At 37.2% G+C, this 18,071-nt stretch overlaps 2 protein-coding genes across 4 annotated transcripts; one reads left to right on the forward strand and one right to left on the reverse strand.

The window, feature by feature from the left end:
- Positions 1-7,682: 7,682 nt before the first annotated feature.
- Positions 7,683-14,506, forward strand: LOC133791120 (pumilio homolog 2-like). Of its 3 annotated transcripts, none has more exons than XM_062229024.1 (10): positions 7,683-7,796; positions 7,946-8,954; positions 9,855-11,371; positions 11,449-11,590; positions 11,680-11,787; positions 12,171-12,383; positions 12,463-12,573; positions 12,817-13,011; positions 13,402-13,576; positions 13,929-14,506. In XM_062229024.1, the coding sequence occupies exons 2-10, from the start codon at positions 8,307-8,309 to the stop codon at positions 13,976-13,978; spliced, it is 3,159 nt and encodes a 1,052-aa protein (XP_062085008.1). In that variant the 5' UTR covers positions 7,683-7,796; positions 7,946-8,306; the 3' UTR covers positions 13,979-14,506. The 3 variants fall into 3 exon arrangements, 2 of the variants coding, with proteins under 2 accessions (XP_062085008.1, XP_062085007.1); XR_009874125.1 differs by having other exon boundaries at positions 7,713-8,954; positions 13,929-14,083; positions 14,154-14,506; XM_062229023.1 differs by having other exon boundaries at positions 7,713-8,954.
- Positions 14,507-15,007: 501 nt separating this feature from the next.
- On the reverse strand, positions 15,008-16,155 carry LOC133791121 (uncharacterized). Its single transcript, XM_062229026.1, has 2 exons — positions 15,735-16,155; positions 15,008-15,610 (listed from the first exon to the last, which is right to left on the reverse strand). The coding sequence occupies exons 1-2, from the start codon at positions 16,083-16,085 to the stop codon at positions 15,446-15,448; spliced, it is 516 nt and encodes a 171-aa protein (XP_062085010.1). The 5' UTR covers positions 16,086-16,155; the 3' UTR covers positions 15,008-15,445.
- Positions 16,156-18,071: the final 1,916 nt, after the last annotated feature.

Below are 18,071 nucleotides of genomic sequence, written 5' to 3' on the forward strand. Positions count from 1 at the left end.
CATTATTCCTTCACAAAAATTCTACCAGCCGTGCTTTTACTTCCAACTTCAACTTTTTTCCAACTTTGACCCCTCTGGTCGGGTCATTCTCATCTATTGAGACCTCCTCTAATTCTTCCATGGGTGCCACCTCATTATCAAAATCCCCAAAGCGAGGATCAAAGTCCATTCCCTCGCTTTGGGAAACGCCCTATTTGGTAACTTCATCACCGGATGGGGCTTGTTGCTTATTGAAACAAAGAGTGCTTTCTTGGTCAACATCTTCTAATATTCTTTCCTGATCGGCTACAACCATAATGCTTTGTTGGTCGACATCCATCTCCTCTACTTCTTCTCTATCTACACACACAATCATATTGTTTTCCTTAGCTCCCTTTCGCGCTTTAGCTACCGAGGCATTGTAACACTCTCTAGCTTTTGTTTGGTCTCCTCGGACACAACCTATTCCTACACTGGTCGGGAACTTCATAAAAATGTGCCATATAGAGACTTCCACATGCAAGGGCATGAGTAGTGGTCGACCAATCACAACATTATAAGTTGACGAACAATTGACTATCAAAAACTCCGTCATAACTGTCTCGTGCTTCAGAGCATCTCCTGTTGTGACCGGTAAGTTGATCGTTCCGACCGGTGATAACCCTTCTCCAATAAATCCATAAATTACCTGAGAGCATGGCTTCAAGTCATTAATGGATAGTTTCATCCTTTCAAAAGATGACTTGTAAATGATGTTCATAGAGCTCCCCGTGTCGACCAGACATCTCTTCACCTTCATGTGTTGCTATTTGGACTGTAATGACGAGGGGGTCATTATGAGGATATCTCACATGTCGTGCATCATCTTCAGTAAAAGTGAGAGACTCACTTTCATACCATGGGTTCTTTGGAGGTCACTCCTCTACATTCATGACCTCAGACGTTGATGCTTTGTCCAACTCATGTCGGAGCGTTCGAGCATATCTCTCTTGCCTTGTTGCTATCCCCAGCCAGATTTGGACCTCCACATATAGTGTCTAGAGTGAAGTCCATAGGCTCGGGTTGCAAGGGTGGAGACCACTGTCGCTTAAACCCAGGATTGTTGTTACTTCCTTCTCCTTGGGTCTTTTCTGCTCGATACTTTTTTAATTTTCCCGACTAGAGGAGAAACTCTATCTCATCTTTGAGATGATTGCATTCATTTGTGTCGTGACCATAATCTCCATGGAAAGACAGAACTTATTTAAATCTCTCTTACTCATCTCTTTCCTGATGGGTGAGGGTTTCCGGTAGGGAACCTCTTGATGACTCGCCAGATATATTTCTGCTCGGCTGGCCGAAAGAGTGGTGTAATTGATGAACCGAGGTTCATACTTAGTTGGCTTGCCATTTGATCCCGACTTAGCCTTCTTCTCCTCATGGCAGTCATACTCGTTATTTCCACATTTCTTCCCACCACTTTGTCCATTTCCACCATTCTTAGGAGGATCAGTTGATCCACCCAGATTGTTTAGGCCTTTCTCTCCTTTCTCAATCGCGTCATCCAATTTCATATATTTGTCCGCCCGGCCAAGAAATTATTGTAGTATTGAAATTGGATTGCGATGAATACTGTCCCACAAAGGACTCTGATAGATTATATCGGAAGATATGGCAACCATCTTCCCCTCATCTCCAACTGCAGTCGCTCGGTTGGCTTCTATCATGAACCTCTGTATGTAGTTCTTGAGAGATTCATCTTTCCCTTGTTTGATATCTGCCAAGTGATTGGCATAAATTGGAGGGGTCTGAGCACCGCTGAACTACCTACAAAATTATTTCCTGAAACTTTCCCAAGAGGTAATGGAGTTCGGCTTGAATTTCCAATACTACTCTTGGGCAGTATCAGACAATGTAGTGGGGAAAACTCTGCAGCGATAGTCATCACTCACTCCGAGCAGCTCCATTTGGTCTTCAAACTTCCCAACATGCCTTATTGGGTCTGCCTTTTCTGTATAAACTGGAAGTACCGGTGCTTTATACTTTGCTGGGGGCTGGGTTGCTTTGATTCAGACACAAAACGGGCTACCGCTCCTGTGGTCTACCGGATCGATTGCAGAAGGTCATTTTGACAAACCTTGAACTGCAGTCGTTAGCGCATCAAGCTGGGCCTGGATGCCTGGGGCGACCGCTAGGGGCTCAAGGTCTGGACCGCCTGGTCGGGCGTTCCTATTCGACGCACCATCATCAAGTATTTCTACTTGACTGGTAGGTCGGGTCGGATCTCGCCCTTCGACCAGGATGGTCCTTCTTCTGTCGGCAATGACATCTCTTAAATCCTTCTGAGAGGTACGTCTCCCCAATCGATCGAACACTGTGCTCTGAGTTTTTTCGGAAGGCTTACCGCGCGGGACGTGCTCCTTCCCACTGCGTTGCTGGTTGGGATGCAGTGGTGGCCTTCCTGTCTGCGCCGGGCAGTGTTTTCCTCCTTGCTGGTAATTGCCATCCTTTTCCTTTAACTGGTCAGTGTGATGACTATCAGCTTCATCACGACCATGCCCATCTTTGAAGTGCGAAGTTTCTTTACCTCGAGGAGTTCTGGTTTGTTCCTGCCCAGGTGGAGTCTTTTTACTGCCCGATCGGTGACTCCCAGATCTAGAAGTTTCTGATCGGTGGCTCCTAGAGGGGGTTCTAGAGTTCCCCCTTTGAGTCGAGGCAGTGCCAAATCGGACCCCATCATCTTCCCGACCAGGAGGGTTACTCCCACTTATGTTCGGTCCTCGAGAATTAGGTCTGTCAATGGTTTTTCGACCAGCATCCATAGTCCTTGCTCCTTGGGTAGCTACTCCTCGTGCCGTAGCTTAGGCATTGCCCTGGGTCAACTGCGTAGCCACCTCCAGAGCGAGTGCAGCCTTGCGGTGTCACCTATCGGCCTCCTCCTGCCGTCGCCTGATCTCTTTGCTCCTGGCGTCCATCTCCCGTCTTTGCTGCTCAAACGCAGCTTTCTATCTAGCCATCTCTTCAGCGAATGACTCCTGTCGGGCATTGAATTGCGCCATCCCCTCTTGAAAGGCCCCCATGGCTTCCTGGAGTTGCTCAACCTCTGGAGTCATCTCCTCGAGCAAGACCCTGGGCTCAGTCTCATGGTCTTGAGGGCCGGGACCTTCTGATCTAGCAGGCCCTTTAGATGAGTCTGGCTTCTTGGAGGCTGCATTGGTGTTCTTGGGCGCCATAACAATACGGTAATTGTGTGTTTTTCCCTTCAGGCTCTCAATGAAAGCACCAAAATGTTGACCACGATTTTGGCCAACGACGAGTAGACGTCAAAGCTACAATAAACCTTCAAGACAAAAAATGACACTGATAATTTGTATAGTGGTTCAGCCCCAATATGTTGGTAATAGCCCAATCCACTTAGAGTTGTGATTTATGGATCTACACTCAAGATCAGATGAACTTATGTCAACTGAGTTTCTTAAGTGTAAATGAAAAGAATACAATATTTCTCTCAGAATACAAATACTCTCTTAGGAAAATCAGAATTCGAATCCCCTTAATGATGCCATGAGCTCTGTATTTATAGGCCCAGGATCGTACAAAACGAAATCCCTCATAATCGGGATATTTCTGTTACTCTCACAATATTTAATTAATAATAAAAGTTAAAATACAACAATATGCAATTTCTTTGGGATAATCTGAGAGATTCCCGCGTAGGTACGACTAATTCTAGCCGAAGCCGTTACTGGAATTTCGCTGCATAATGATGATCTGTCTAGTTGGCCAACTTCACTCCTTGAAGAGAGACTAGTCGGCCAAAACACTTGACTGGTCGGCCAAAACACTTGACTGGTCGGCCAAGCACTTCATTGGTCGGCCACACACTTCACTGGTCGGCCAAAGCAAATGATTAGTCAGTCAAAAATCTTTACCAGTCGGACATAAATTCTACCAGTTAAACAATTTTCATGTCAGTAATATCACCAGATTAATCTAAAACATTTGTCCCAACCATTTCTTGCCACTTGTCACTTTTATTGCCACGTCATCGTTTTCAAATTTTGGGGATAACAGCTAATCTAATATAATTTTATAACTAAATTAATATAATATAAAATGAAAAATAATTTAAGGATAAATTTGGTATATTTTGTATATTGTAGCTTCTAAACTGTATATGACAAATATGTTAGAAAGCTCTTTTGATATCAAAAGTACTTTTAAAATATACTATCTAAACAATCCTGAAAATTTTATTACTTTTACTTCACTTCTACTTTTATAAAAATTATTTCAAGAAGGCCCTTACTCTCACAAAACAATCAAATTTTAATTATAATAACACAATTATTATTTCAATATATAATTAATCATTAAAAATGTAACTACATATAATCATTGAGAAACTCTTTCATACATATTAAATAATTTTAATGAAAAAATTATATTATTATTAATTTTAGATATAGGATTGTCATAAATTATTAAATATTTTTGTGATTTAATTGACACTATTTCTCTCACCTAAACCTTACTTAAAGCTATAGTAGTCAACAATTATACATGAAATTTCTCCTCAGCCAAATAGCTTTACTAGTTTCATCGATGTTTCTAATAAGTAATATCCAAGATTCCAAGTCCAAAATTACATGTCTCAGCTTGTGTACCTATACAATCTAAATGATATCAATAAATAAAATTATTTTTAATTTTTCTCAATTTGTAGTATGTAAACCACTTGTAGATAGATGTTTTCGAGCTATAAAAAATTACATACACAAATACGTGTATTTTTACTTGAGCATTATAAGTAATTGGATTGCTTTTGTAGTTTCCCTCGGTCACTATATCAACATGTACTCTATTTTTTTTTTAAATGAAATAATTCATTGCAAGGGGCTATGAATCGGCCATAACAAAATTTACAACAACACTAGGGAATCAGGCCACCAAACATGTTCGTTGTCCATAAAAAGAGCTAAAGAGGCCAACACATGAGCCACCCCATTAGCCTCTCTAGGACGAAAACTAAAATTGACATCAGAAAACACATTACAAATTACTATGATATCATTCACCACTATACTAGTCTGGTATCACCAAAATAAATCTTTCCACGATTCTATTATCATCTTGAGCGAGCTAGTGGTGGATTGGACCATTGATTATCTTGCCTGATACCAGATGGCGAACCAAAGATACCAGGTGACGCATCAATCAATTACTCACATGAGACCATCTCAGGGTCAACGTCAGGCTTGGTCTCTACCACCTAGTAATTACATCAAGTTGAACACTGATGTTGTTATTAATAACAGGAATGGCACTATTTGGTTTGGTATGGTTCACCGAGATAGTAGTGGAACCATCATTGCATCCTCCGTTTGCCCCATGGCTGCAACCTGTGAGCTCAAAATCGCCGAGCTGAAAGCTTTGTTATTTAGTGTGAAAGAGGGCCGCAAGTTGGGGTACACAGGTGATCGTTGAATCGTACTGTTTGGGGGCAATAATCTCCTTAAAAGTATGTTATTTAAAAAGTCAAATTTCACGCACATTGCATTAAGTATTTTTTTTTAAAATACCATAAAAATTACAATCCAAACATCTATGTAAACATAGTATAAAACAATAAATAAATATGCTCAAATAAATATAATGATGTTTTTTCTTATATATAATAAGATAAATATTTATTTTGTACTTTGTGTTTTATCGAAATATAGATTTGGTACCCTATGTTTTTAATATTGCTCATCTGATATCTTGTAATTTGAAATCGTACATACTTCGGTACCTTGGACCATCAATAAGAACAAACTGCCATCAATTATATGTATTTCAAATTTAATTACTTAATTACATATAACTGATGGCAATTTGATCATATCGATAAAATTTGTTAACCAAATTTGAGCTTAGGTTACAAATGTATATACGATTTCAAATTACAAGGTACCAAATGAGTATTATTAAAAAAATAGGATACCAAATATGTATTTCGATACAACACATGGTACCAAGTGAGTATTTACTCTATGGGCGTGTTTGGAAACAATTGTGTAATTATTAGGCCATGTAATTACTAGAGTAGTAATTTCATATCTGAGTAATTACACTATATTTTAAAATATAAAATGTGTTTGAATGTCAAGTAGTAATTACTTATGAATTCCTCTTGTCATGTTTGACAAAAGAGTTAGTATTTACACAGAAAAATAATATTATGTAATAAGTACTATTTAAAATTGATACTAATTAGTATTACATAGTGTAATTACACCCAATTCTCATATGACTATAAAAATTGGAGAGTGTAATTAGGACCCTCAATTACTTCCAATGTAGTTTACATGGTTAGACAAACACAAAATTAAGTAATTACTTTGAATTACACTCAATTCCAATTACAGCGTAGCTTTCCAAACGCACCCTATATAATAATAAAAAAGTTAACAATTGTCCTTTTTAAAATTTAGAAAGACTTGCAATGAAATTTTTTCCTAAATAAAAACAAATAATGCTTATATATAATACATTTTTATAATTTGTAATTTAAAATCTTATATATCTTGGTAACTTGGACTAAAATTTTATCAATATAATAAAATTGCCCTAAATTCGACTAGTGGTTGCGAGTTTTTGAGTTGGGCTTTTTTTGGACCTTTAGAAATAACTTTTTCAAAAATACTATTTTGTTTTTGACAAAATGATTTATGCCACTTTTTAAAAAACATACAAGATATATGCTTTTCTCCAAAATAAGATCTATTCCAATCTGACAAGGAAAGACCTGAAATCTTACCCACTTAAGGAGAAGTTGTTTGTGACAAAGGAGCAATTATTTTTAAAGGGTTCAGGTTTTAGGTGTTAAAATTTATCAATGTACACATAATTTGATTAAGGTTAGATTCGAATAGGTGAAAGTGATACCCGAAACTGAATATGTCGGAAGTGAATGGCTTCAATTTGGGCGAGTTTTGCATGTTAGTGGATTTTCCGACTTTTGTGTTCATCAATAGTAAAATCCAAAAAGTTTATATATAGTAACATATTAGTTTATTATTTTAAAAGACAAAATAGTTAAACCCATCGATTTTTTTATTTGCTAAGTTCCCAACTACCCATACGTGAAATAATAATTAAAATTAGTTAAATGTGTTTAATAAGAAGCAAACAAGCACACTAATTTTCGTTAGTATGGGTCATAATCATATCTTGATGTGGTAGACGGGCAAAAGCAAAACCAACACAAATACAAAACCCTAATCAATGGAATCAATTTAGAGAATTTGAAGAACTATTTGGATTAAGGAAAAGGGACAACTCAAAAAGGAGTAAACAAATCAAGGTTAAAAAAATATGAAAAATTAATCCAATAAAAAGGGTAGTTGGGACAATTTACTAAAAATAATTACCTGTACTAGTATCTAGCTGATTTCCTTCACTAAATTTTTTTCCTTTTATATAAGTAGCAGCGAATCTAAAGAGTTTACGTGTCAGCATTGGATTTTACCTTACATGCATAAAAAAATAGTTTTGTATTTTTTGTTTTGATATTAATTTTTTTTTGACAAAGTTTGTTTTGATATTATTACTAACATTGGTCTAGTATCACTTGGTCAATTGCCCCTATTTCATAGGAATATTAATAAAGTATTTTACATATTGTAGTGAACTGAAAAAGAGCAATAACCATATTTTATTTTTTTTAATAACAAAAAAAAATTAAAAATAATTTTATTTTCCTGTCTTTCTAACTACATCACTGTATTTAATCCTCTCCTTCAAATTGGAAAAAACCCTAAGGGTTCTTGTAAGAACCAATCGCCGCCGGTCTGGTTAGTTTGTAAACCCAAAAATAGCCCTTATTTCGTTGTGTCTCTTCTCTCTATATATCTTCTCATTTCGTCTTCTATTTTGATCTCAGCTCGCCACTTCTCACTTTTTTTCTTCTTCTTTCCTGTTGTGCTTCTGTGTTTTTGTTTAGGTTGTTTATATTTAACATGACAACATGTTGCGAAGAATTGGTTTCAATAATTTATGATTAGGGAAATTTCGGGGGAACAAGAAGAAACATAGTTTTTGTGTGGTGCAACTGTTTTTCTTTTTTTTGGGTGTTGGAGTTTTGGGTTGTGTTAAGGGTGTTGGAAGATTTTTGGGCCGTGATCGGGTAAGAGGGAGGAATTTGAAGTTTGTAAATATGGGGTTTTCTTAAAGTTAAAGTTTTTGTCTTTGGAATTTACTTAGGGGTTCTGGGTCTGATTTGTTTTTATGTGGGTAGTGTTTAGTTAGAACTCCTTAATCTTTGTTTGATTGATGGTATTGTAAAAAAGTTTTTTTTAAAGATAATGCTGTCTGAATTGGGAAGAAGGCCAATGCTTGGAGGTAACGAGGGATCGTTTGGGGACGAGTTAGAGAAGGAGATTGGGATGTTGCTCCGGGAGCAGCGGCGGCAAGACTCCCCCGATGATCGTGAACGTGAGCTGAATATGTGTAGAAGTGGATCAGCTCCTCCAACTGTCGAGGGCTCTTTAAGTGCCGTGGGAGGATTGTTTGGCGGCGGCGGAGGTGGAGGCGCTGCAGCTGCTGCTGCCTTTGCTGAGTTGTCTGGAGCTAAAAATGGCAATGGTTTTGTCTCTGAGGAGGAGCTCAGGTCTGATCCAGCTTATCTTTCCTACTATTATTCGAATGTTAATCTAAATCCTCGGCTACCACCTCCTTTGCTTTCAAAGGAGGATTGGAGGTTTTCCCAAAGGTTGAAAGGAGGGAACTCAACTTTGGGGGGGATTGGAGACAGGAGAAAAGGAAGTAGAGCTGATGATAACAGTGGTAGATCGATGTTTTCGATGCCACCTGGTTTCAACTCGACGAAACAAGAGGGGGAGTTTGAGTTGGAAAAAATACGTGCCTCAGGAGAGTGGGGTGGCGATGGACTGATTGGTTTACCGGGTTTAGGACTTGGGAGCAAACAAAAGAGCCTTGCTGAAATTATTCAGGTGAGTTGATTATATTCTCCTGCTCAATCTTTAACTTTATTTCCATACTGAAATTGACTATTATTTGCAGTAACTGCATTTATTATTTATGATAGCCTGGGTATCGAAGGCTGTTTTGAACAAGCCAATTGCTTTTAACTGATTTTATTTTTTGTCATCAAGCATATTTTTCCTGAAATATTACAGGAGCATTGTGCTGTAAATATTGGTAATTTATCAATGACATCTGGTCGCATATGTGATCATCTATTATTGTCTAGTTAAAGTTGGTATTTTGATTTGGATGCAGCTGGTGTTTATAAATAGCAAATATTTTGGCTCTTTACTGAGTGTTGACATTTACTTGTTCATAGTCAAGCTATCTTTATGTAATTATGACAATGATTTAATTACTGCATTTTCTATTGCCTATTTAAACTGGATTTTACACCCATTAACGTTTTGTGCCTGTTACGAAGACATCTTTGTCCACACTTGTGTAGTCATGTTGTTGACACTTGACATTGATTGAAGTCTTGTTGAGAAGCTTATCGGTAAAAAAAACCTTCATGATTTATATTACATATATATTCCCTTTGAAATAAAACCAGTAGGGGAAGACAATTTAAGATGGGGAAGTACATATATATATTTTGAATTTGGTGGAAGGTTCATTTATGTAATCCTTTGTGCTTCTAACTAATGTACTTTGAAAGGAGGCTGATCAAGTAGATCAATTGGCATTCAAATTGCATGCAGTCCTAGTGTGTTTGTGTTTATTCATGTTGACATTTGAAAAAGACAACTGCAAATTTGCTATTTTATTGCTTTCCAGTTCCATCTTCCGTCATTATGATAAAGTGTATTTTTTTTTTCTACTCTATTTTAGACCATGATTATTTAAGTTTGATGTCAATGCAGGATGACTTGGGGCGAGCAAGTCCTGCTAGTGGGCTTCCTTCTCGTCCAGCAAGCCGAAATGCTTTCGATGAAAATGTAGACAATGTAAGCTCTGCTGAAGCTGATCTGGCACATTTGCATCATGACTTGAGAACTTCTGATGGTGCAAATGGTAGTAAGGGTCAACAGTCTTCATACAGCTATGCTGCTGCTCTAGGTGCTTCCTTGTCCCGAAGCACTACTCCTGATCCTCAACTTGTTGCTAGGGCTCCCAGTCCTTGTCTTACACCTATTGGAGGAGGGAGAACTTGTGCCTCAGAGAAGAGAGGCATTACAAGCCCAAACTCCTTTAATGGTGTTTCATCTAACACTAATGAGTCTGCAGATCTAGTAGCTGCTTTGTCTGGCATGAACTTATCAACAAATGGTGTGATAGATGATGAGAATCATTTCTCATCACATATGAGACAGGATGTTGATAATCATCAAAATTATCTCTTTGGTCTACAAGGTGGTGAGAATCATAACAGTCGACATCCCTACCTCAAGAAATCTGAATCTGGGCAGATGCACATGCCATCTAATCAACAATCAGGAAAAAGTTTGTATTCTGACTTGGGGAAGAGCAATGGAAGTGGGTCAGACATGAGAAATTCATCCTTGGAGAGGCCAGTTGATCTGCACAAATCTGCTTCAAGCAACTCTTACTTGAAGGGGTCTCCTACTTCCACCCTCAATGGTGGAGGTGGCTTACATGCCCAATACCAGCAATTAGATGGTACAAATCCGTCCTTTTCTAATTATGGTTTGGGTGGATATTCCATGAATCCTGCATTAGCATCCATGATGGCTAGCCAACTTGGTAGTGGTAATGTGCCACCATTTTATGATAACGCTGCTGTGGCTTCAGCTGTGCAATCTCCTGTAATGGACTCAAGAGTGCTTGGAGGAGGTTTGGCTTCTGGACAAAACCTAGCAGCTGCCGGATCTGATTCACACAATCTTGGTAGAATGGGGAGTCCAATGGGAGGAGGTGCTCTTCAGTCCCCTTTTGTGGATCCTATGTATCTTCAGTACATGAGGACATCTGAGTATGCCGCAGCACAACTTGCTCTTAATGATCCTTCTGCAGACAGGAGCTACTTAGGTAATTCCTACGTGAATTTACTTGAACTTCAAAAAGCATATCTATCTCTGTTATCACCACAGAAATCACAGTATGGTGTTCCTTTGGGTGGGAAGTCTGGTGGTTCTAATCATCATGGTTACTATGGGAATCCTGCATTTGGTGTTGGCCTTTCTTTTTCTGGAAGTCCTGTTCCAAATTCTCCTGTTGGTCCTGGTAGTCCTATGAGGCATAGTGATATGCGGTATCCTTCTGGAATGAGGAATTTGCCTGGGGGTGTCATGGGAGCCTGGCATCTGGATGGGGGTAACTTGGATGAAGGTTTTGCTTCCTCACTGCTAGAGGAGTTTAAGAGTAATAAAGCCAAATCATTTGAACTTTCAGAAATTTCTGGACATGTTGTTGAGTTCAGGTGGGTACTGTTTTTGAATAATTTTCTAGTGTAATTTTATGATACTGTTCCTTATGTCATGTTCATTTTATTAACAGTGCGGATCAATATGGGAGTCGCTTTATTCAACAAAAACTTGAGACAGCCACAATAGAAGAGAAGAACATGGTTTATCAGGAAATCATGCCTCAAGCTCTCGCTTTGATGACTGATGTATTTGGCAATTATGTTATTCAGAAGGTACTTTTTATTCATTCTTCTGTAGTGTTGTGCTTTTCTAATTGGTATAGCTGTTTTACAAAAGTGAAAAAATTGGTGTTTCCATACAGTTTTTTGAGCACGGGCTTGCACACCAGAGGAGGGAACTGGCCAACAAGCTTTTTGGCCATGTTCTGACATTAAGTCTTCAAATGTATGGATGTCGGGTGATCCAAAAGGTACCTTTAGTTGACGAGTGTTAACATTGTATTGTTTCTGGCGTAGTCTGGGCTGCAACTTGCAACTTGCAACTTGCATGATATGCTAGAATGTGATTCTTTCTTTCTTGACCAAACTTGTATAACAATAATCGTTTGGATTACTTTGGTTATTTTATGTCAGTTATGTGCTATTATATTTATTATTATTTTTCTTAACACTTCGTATTCTCTCGTTATTCAAGAGTTTGACTTTAAGGTAACTACGTTGTGGTTGTGGCTAGTATCCTTAGTTGCTGATCTGATTCATAGGATGCTTGTGCTAGTTCTAATGAACCAAAATTGATAAGATCATTATATATTATACAGTATGTTACCTGATCTGCCTAATGTTATTTTTTCAGGCAATAGAAGTTGTTGACCTGGACCAGAAGATTAAAATGGTCAAGGAGCTTGATGGTAATATCATGCGCTGTGTTCGTGATCAGAATGGGAACCATGTGATCCAAAAGTGTATTGAATGTGTTCCTGAAGATGCAATTCAATTTATTGTTTCAACCTTTTATGATCAAGTGGTTACACTATCCACTCATCCTTATGGGTGTCGTGTGATACAGGTTCTTAAGCTTTTTCTACTTCATCTTTTGTTTAGCAGACAGTAAGTTAGTGGCTTATGCTGATTTCTTGTTTTGGCAGAGAGTCCTGGAGCATTGTGAGGATCCAACAACACAGAGTAAAGTTATGGATGAGATTTTAGGAGCTGTCAGCATGTTAGCTCAAGATCAGTATGGAAATTATGTTGTTCAGGTTCATTATCTTTCCCTAGTAGTTGTGATGTGAAATTTCATCTACTCTAAAATTCATGGTATGGTTTAAAGTTTAAACTGTATTTTGGTGTTCTGTTTTGTATAAGCAACTTTAAGTTCAAGTTTTTCTTGTGAAGTAAACTTTTTTAGTTCATCTGTTTGGGTTTTGTTGTAGTTTTCTGTAATCTGCTTCTTATAGTTGTCTTATAAGCTTCTTGCTGTACCCTGTACTTACTGCTAACAGCATGTGCTGGAACATGGAAAACCTCATGAGCGTTCTGCTATCATCAAGGAATTAGCTGGGAAAATAGTTATAATGAGTCAACAGAAGTTTGCCTCCAATGTTGTAGAGAAATGTTTAACTTTTGGTGGCCCTGCTGAACGTGAGTTATTAGTTAATGAAATGCTTGGATCTACTGATGAAAATGAGCCTCTTCAGGTTTGTCACATTAATATTGTTTTTCTGCTTACATTTTGTTTTGCTTCTTTGGTATAACAGTGCTGGCAATAAATTGTGATAAATTTATAGTAGAGTTGCATATTTTCGCCTGTTTTTATTCTATCATACCTGTTAATATGTATTCCATCTTTTTCAGGTGGTCAGTTTTGGAAACACCTAAACACAATTTAGTAGCCATTTACAATATAACACTACTTGTATTGTAAGAATAAAGATTGAATGGGATAACTTTTGTCTTCTCGGCATGTGAAAATCTGGATTAGGAATTAGTTTGTGTTAATTGCTGCATCTCTCAATGTGTACGTGACTACTTTTTTGTCTCAATGTATATGCTTGACCATCTCTACTCAACTGTCAATGTTAATGCAGGCAATGATGAAGGATCAGTTTGCCAACTATGTCGTACAGAAGGTGTTGGAGACTTGTGATGACCAACAACGCGAATTGATCCTTTCACGTATTAAAGTTCATTTGAATGCATTGAAGAAATACACGTATGGGAAGCATATTGTAGCACGTGTAGAGAAACTTGTTGCTGCTGGAGGTACATTCTTCTCTTGAATTTTCATGTGCATATGTTTTTGAGTGTAAATTAAAGTAAATCGACATCTGTGCTAGTATATACCATTTTATTGCATCTTTTATGCCGTAATTCCACATAAGTCCCACATATTTTAGTAGCGCCTCATAGATGTCATTATGGCCAACAAACTTGGATTATTGTGTATTCATCCTAGCTTGTAATGTCTTCGTTTGCCTTTGAGAACTAAGGTTGCTTTTCTTTAACACACTAGTAAGTTATAAATATGGTATGCTAGCTTAGTTTGGCCTTGTTTTCTTCTCCATGTGCCGAATTATTTTGTCATTTTCTAATAGATAATCTGAATTGGTTGCAGAAAGGAGAATCGCAGCTCAGTCTCTACACCCCGCTGCACAGGTGGCTTAGGAAAGCAAGTTGTTTGTACAGCTAACTGAGGCTAGTGTGAGATTTCCTCTCGTCGTCCTCCCGGTAGTTAGGAGCAAGAATGGCTGTACCTATCTTTGAAGACAGGTAATGAGCCTAGTTGGAAATAAAGAAAAAGGATGTTGCTTGTACTGAAACAAAATTGTACATTGTGTAGTTTAAAAAGTTTATACATAGAATGGATCGAGCAAAGGTCAGAGGTACATCAGATGTTGAGCGCACACACCTGATAAAGATACCCTGCAGAGATAAGCAACTATACAAGTTCTTTTTTAAGGGTGTAAAAAAATTTAAAAAGATGATAAGAAGATGTTGAGGTAGTTTGTTACGTTAACGTGACTGTACAAATGTTGCCATATCAATGTGGAGAGCTGTTTATGTTTTAGGTGAGAGAGGCCAGAGTTTCTTTTCAATGTATGCTTATTGACTTTTCTTTTTATCAAAAAGAAAAACACAATTTTCTATCTTCCCAATGCTTTTTATCAATGTATATTTTTCTCTTTGCTTTTATTTTATATTCACTTCCGAGTGCAAAGTATTTAGCCGTATCGATAGAAGAACCATATTATTATGTAAATTTTGATTTGACCATACGTTCTACAAACCATATATACATATGTATGTATATTTTGAACCATTAGCCTCTACTCTTTCATCATTTACACTTATAAATACATATGTTTACTACAAATGGTCACTGTTTAAAATTAAGTTTTTAAAACCTTTTTGGTAAATTGTATTATTCAATAACGTAAGGCCTTGCATACCGACCAAGAACCAAGTTCATTATCCTAGTATTTGTTGCCACATTTGGTCTTGTACGATGTCCTTTAAAACATCATTCTTCACTACTTGAAAGGGTTGCGAAGCAATAGTTCTTATTGTTCGAAACTATTCTATATTAGTGAAAAAAGTTTCACTTAATCATAGTCCATGTGTCCTCTAAAAGGATCATTCGCTTGGTTAAAAATCAAAGAAACGTGAACCAGAAAGAAAATATAACCCCAAGTCTCCAACTCATGAATGTATGTGTATGATCATCATTACTAATACTATATCGCTACTTATATAGGCCAACTGTATGTTAGGCATGCTTTTCATATTGGCAAGCCCACCATTCTTGTCTAATGGCTACATCTAAATTGAAATCAATAAACCAAAGAAGATTACACATAAAAAAGAAAAAAAAATATTTTCCCCCTTGGCCAACCAATGTTGACGTTAATGTTCCCACAAAAGAACACTAATTGTACTCCACCCTTTCAAGTAATCAGCTTAATTTTGCCAAACCAAATCCTCCAAGTTCCCTAACAAAGTGCTTTTAAGATTCTCTCGCTTAAGTGTAGGAACTAAGAAAAGGAATAAAAAAGTGAGAAAGCTTCAATTACAAGTTACAAACGGAATGAAAAGCTTACTTGGAGCATTTTCCACACTAATCATCACATTACACTAAAAATCTTCTTCCTCTTCAATTTTTTGGCCGAATCCTCTAGGACCAGTTCTTGCTTTAACCTTCTTCTTCTTACCACCCTTCTTGGATTGAACTGCCTCTTCTTTCTCAAACTTCTCTCTCTCCCTTTTCTGCAAGAAGTCCGTCACGCCAATGTAGATAACCTGGACCAGAAAAGCAAATCCACCAACATCTACAACTTAGCTATAATACCAAATTTAGCCCAAAATCAAAACATGATTTTCACTTTCAGGCTATAATACAGCTTGGAGGAAAACTAATACTTACCCCTATTGTGACAACAGATAGAGCAACAAAGGCAATAAAGAGAAGAGCAGAAATGATGTTGGCAGTAGCATCGTCCCCGGTGGACACAATCTGCTGAGAACTCTCGAGTGGGGTGGCTTCTAATGGAGGAGTTTCCCCGGCCGTGGCATAAATTCTCCAAATTGGGTTGTTATGTTTTCTGATTTTGTGAAGTGGGTTGTGGAAAGTTTGAGTCTTTTTGGATGAGAAAGTGGTTATGGGTGAGATTAATGAGAGGGATTGTTTATGGGGTTTAAGAAATAGACAAGGTTTGTGGTGGAGTATGGAGATGAAATCTGGTGGTGATAGAGATATGGATGTGGTGGCAGCCATGGTTCATCTGCTACCACTTCACTCTTCTCTATCTCTAGATCAACTTCAGAGCCAGAGGACTTGAAGTTACTACTACTTGACCCATCCAATGGGCTATTTGGATTTCTTTCACAAAAAACTATAAGGATTTGGAAGGCCCAGATGTCCTAGGCTTCTTGGTCCAATTACAATTGGAAGAGAAAAGAAGCCCAACATGAACCAGGCTGGGCTCACAAGTTAGGGTTGCTAAAGGTGAAAATCCCTTATTTAGAGAAATTAAAAATAAAAAAAAGAGCCAAGGGGTATCTCAATGGCAATTTGAACAAAATTAGATGGGAAATTCACAAAAATTCTTAAGATTTTTTTAAAAAAATACTAAAAATACATAATACTAAAAAAGTTTATAAAAATGTGAAGGAGCATAACCGTAAATACGATTTTTTTTTTCTTTTGTATACAAAATTTATAAATTTGTAAAAATACAATTTTTTTGCAACTAAAATTTACAAGTTTGTAACTATATGTTACGTTTTTGTAAACAACATTTATAGACTAAATAAAAAAAATTGTAGTTAGAGCTGTAAATGTGGGCCGGCCCGGCCCACATTTTCGTGCCTCCGATAAATTTGGGCTAGGCCCAGCCCATATTCAATTCGTGCCGGGCCGGGGCGGCCCATTTTTGAAAGAGTAGGCCCAGCACAGTCCATGGGCCCGGCCCATGTCATGCCGTGCTCATGCCGTGTCGGGCCGGCCCACTTTCTATATTGTGAAAATTACACCTAGTACCCAATTTAAGTTAACCTCTTTAATTTTTACCCACCTTTTAAAACTCTTTGATTAATACCCAAACTATTAATGACTCTACCCATTATACAGTGGTCTAGTGGAACTGACAGTGGAATATTATTTAAAGAGGGAAGTAAATGACACGACAGAGGCAAAGATTGAGATTTTTACATTGGACTTCTGGTAGTGTTTTAAGGGTAATATGGGAAATGTGCTTAAAAAAGTGGGTAATATTCAACTAAATATTATTAGTAGCTATTTTTAGTTAACTAATCCTAAAAGTGGATATTTTTCAAGTTATCCCTTCTATATTCGCGCCCAAATTTGGGCCCACTTTTTTTTTTTTGCTAAAAAATGTGAGATGGAGAATTGAACCCTCCACCTCCTCTTTAGCCATCAATAGACTTACCACCAAACCAAATACATTTCTTTGTTTAAATTATAATTTTAGATATTTTTATATACTTTTTAACAATATTTTACACAAAATTATATCAAAGATAATTATTAGAATTTTAATACCTACTAATAAATGCTAAAAATTTAACTAAAAAATCTTAAAATAAATTAATATAATTATAAAAATATAAACATTGAGAAAAATAAGACATATATCATCATTTTAATTTATTAATTATTGACAAATAAAAATTTATTATGATTATTAATGTCAAAATATCGGGTTTTTTATCGTGTCGTGCTTTCGGCCTAGTTTGTTCATGCTTTCGTGTCGTGCCTTCGGGCTTGTCGTGCCGTGCCGTGCTAAGCCCGTGTCATGCCGTGCCTGGCCCAAGCCCATATTTTTTATTGACGTGTCTGGCCCAAGCTTATATTTTTTCGTGCTGTGTCGTGCTCGTGCCGGTTTCGTGCCGTGCTCAAAAATTCGGCCCGTATTTACAGCTCTAATTGTAGTAGACGGTTACTGAACCGTTACCAATATTTTTGTAATTTTTCTAAAATTCCCTATTTTTCAAATTTGTTTTTGAAAAATGTGTAATTTTTCCTTCACCATACTCCAAAAGTATAATTTATAATTAGCTAAAATAGTTCAATAATGGTTCATTTGGTAAAGGAATACTATTTTTTTTTTGCAGCAAGGAATATCAAAACTTAAAGGTGTTCAAATGGAAATTTTTAATTCCCATACAAAATGACATTTGTCTAATTTTCTTTTAAAGATAAATAAAGTAAAAGGAACAATTCGAAACTCTGAGGGACACA

The sequence above is a fragment of the Humulus lupulus genome, chromosome 7, assembly GCF_963169125.1.
Source record: "Humulus lupulus chromosome 7, drHumLupu1.1, whole genome shotgun sequence".
NCBI classification, from domain to species: domain Eukaryota; kingdom Viridiplantae; phylum Streptophyta; class Magnoliopsida; order Rosales; family Cannabaceae; genus Humulus; species Humulus lupulus.

Coding starts and splice junctions, on each gene's coding strand:
- LOC133791120 (XM_062229024.1), top strand. CDS start 8,307: ATGCTGTCTGAATTGGGAAGAAGGCCAATGCTTGGAGGTAACGAGGGA. Junction 11,591..11,679: donor GCAATTATGTTATTCAGAAG/GTACTTTTTATT, acceptor GTTTCCATACAG/TTTTTTGAGCACGGGCTTGC. Junction 11,788..12,170: donor GATGTCGGGTGATCCAAAAG/GTACCTTTAGTT, acceptor TTATTTTTTCAG/GCAATAGAAGTTGTTGACCT.
- LOC133791121 (XM_062229026.1), bottom strand. CDS start 16,085: ATGGCTGCCACCACATCCATATCTCTATCACCACCAGATTTCATCTCC. Junction 15,611..15,734: donor TATCTGTTGTCACAATAGGG/GTAAGTATTAGT, acceptor TTTCTGGTCCAG/GTTATCTACATTGGCGTGAC.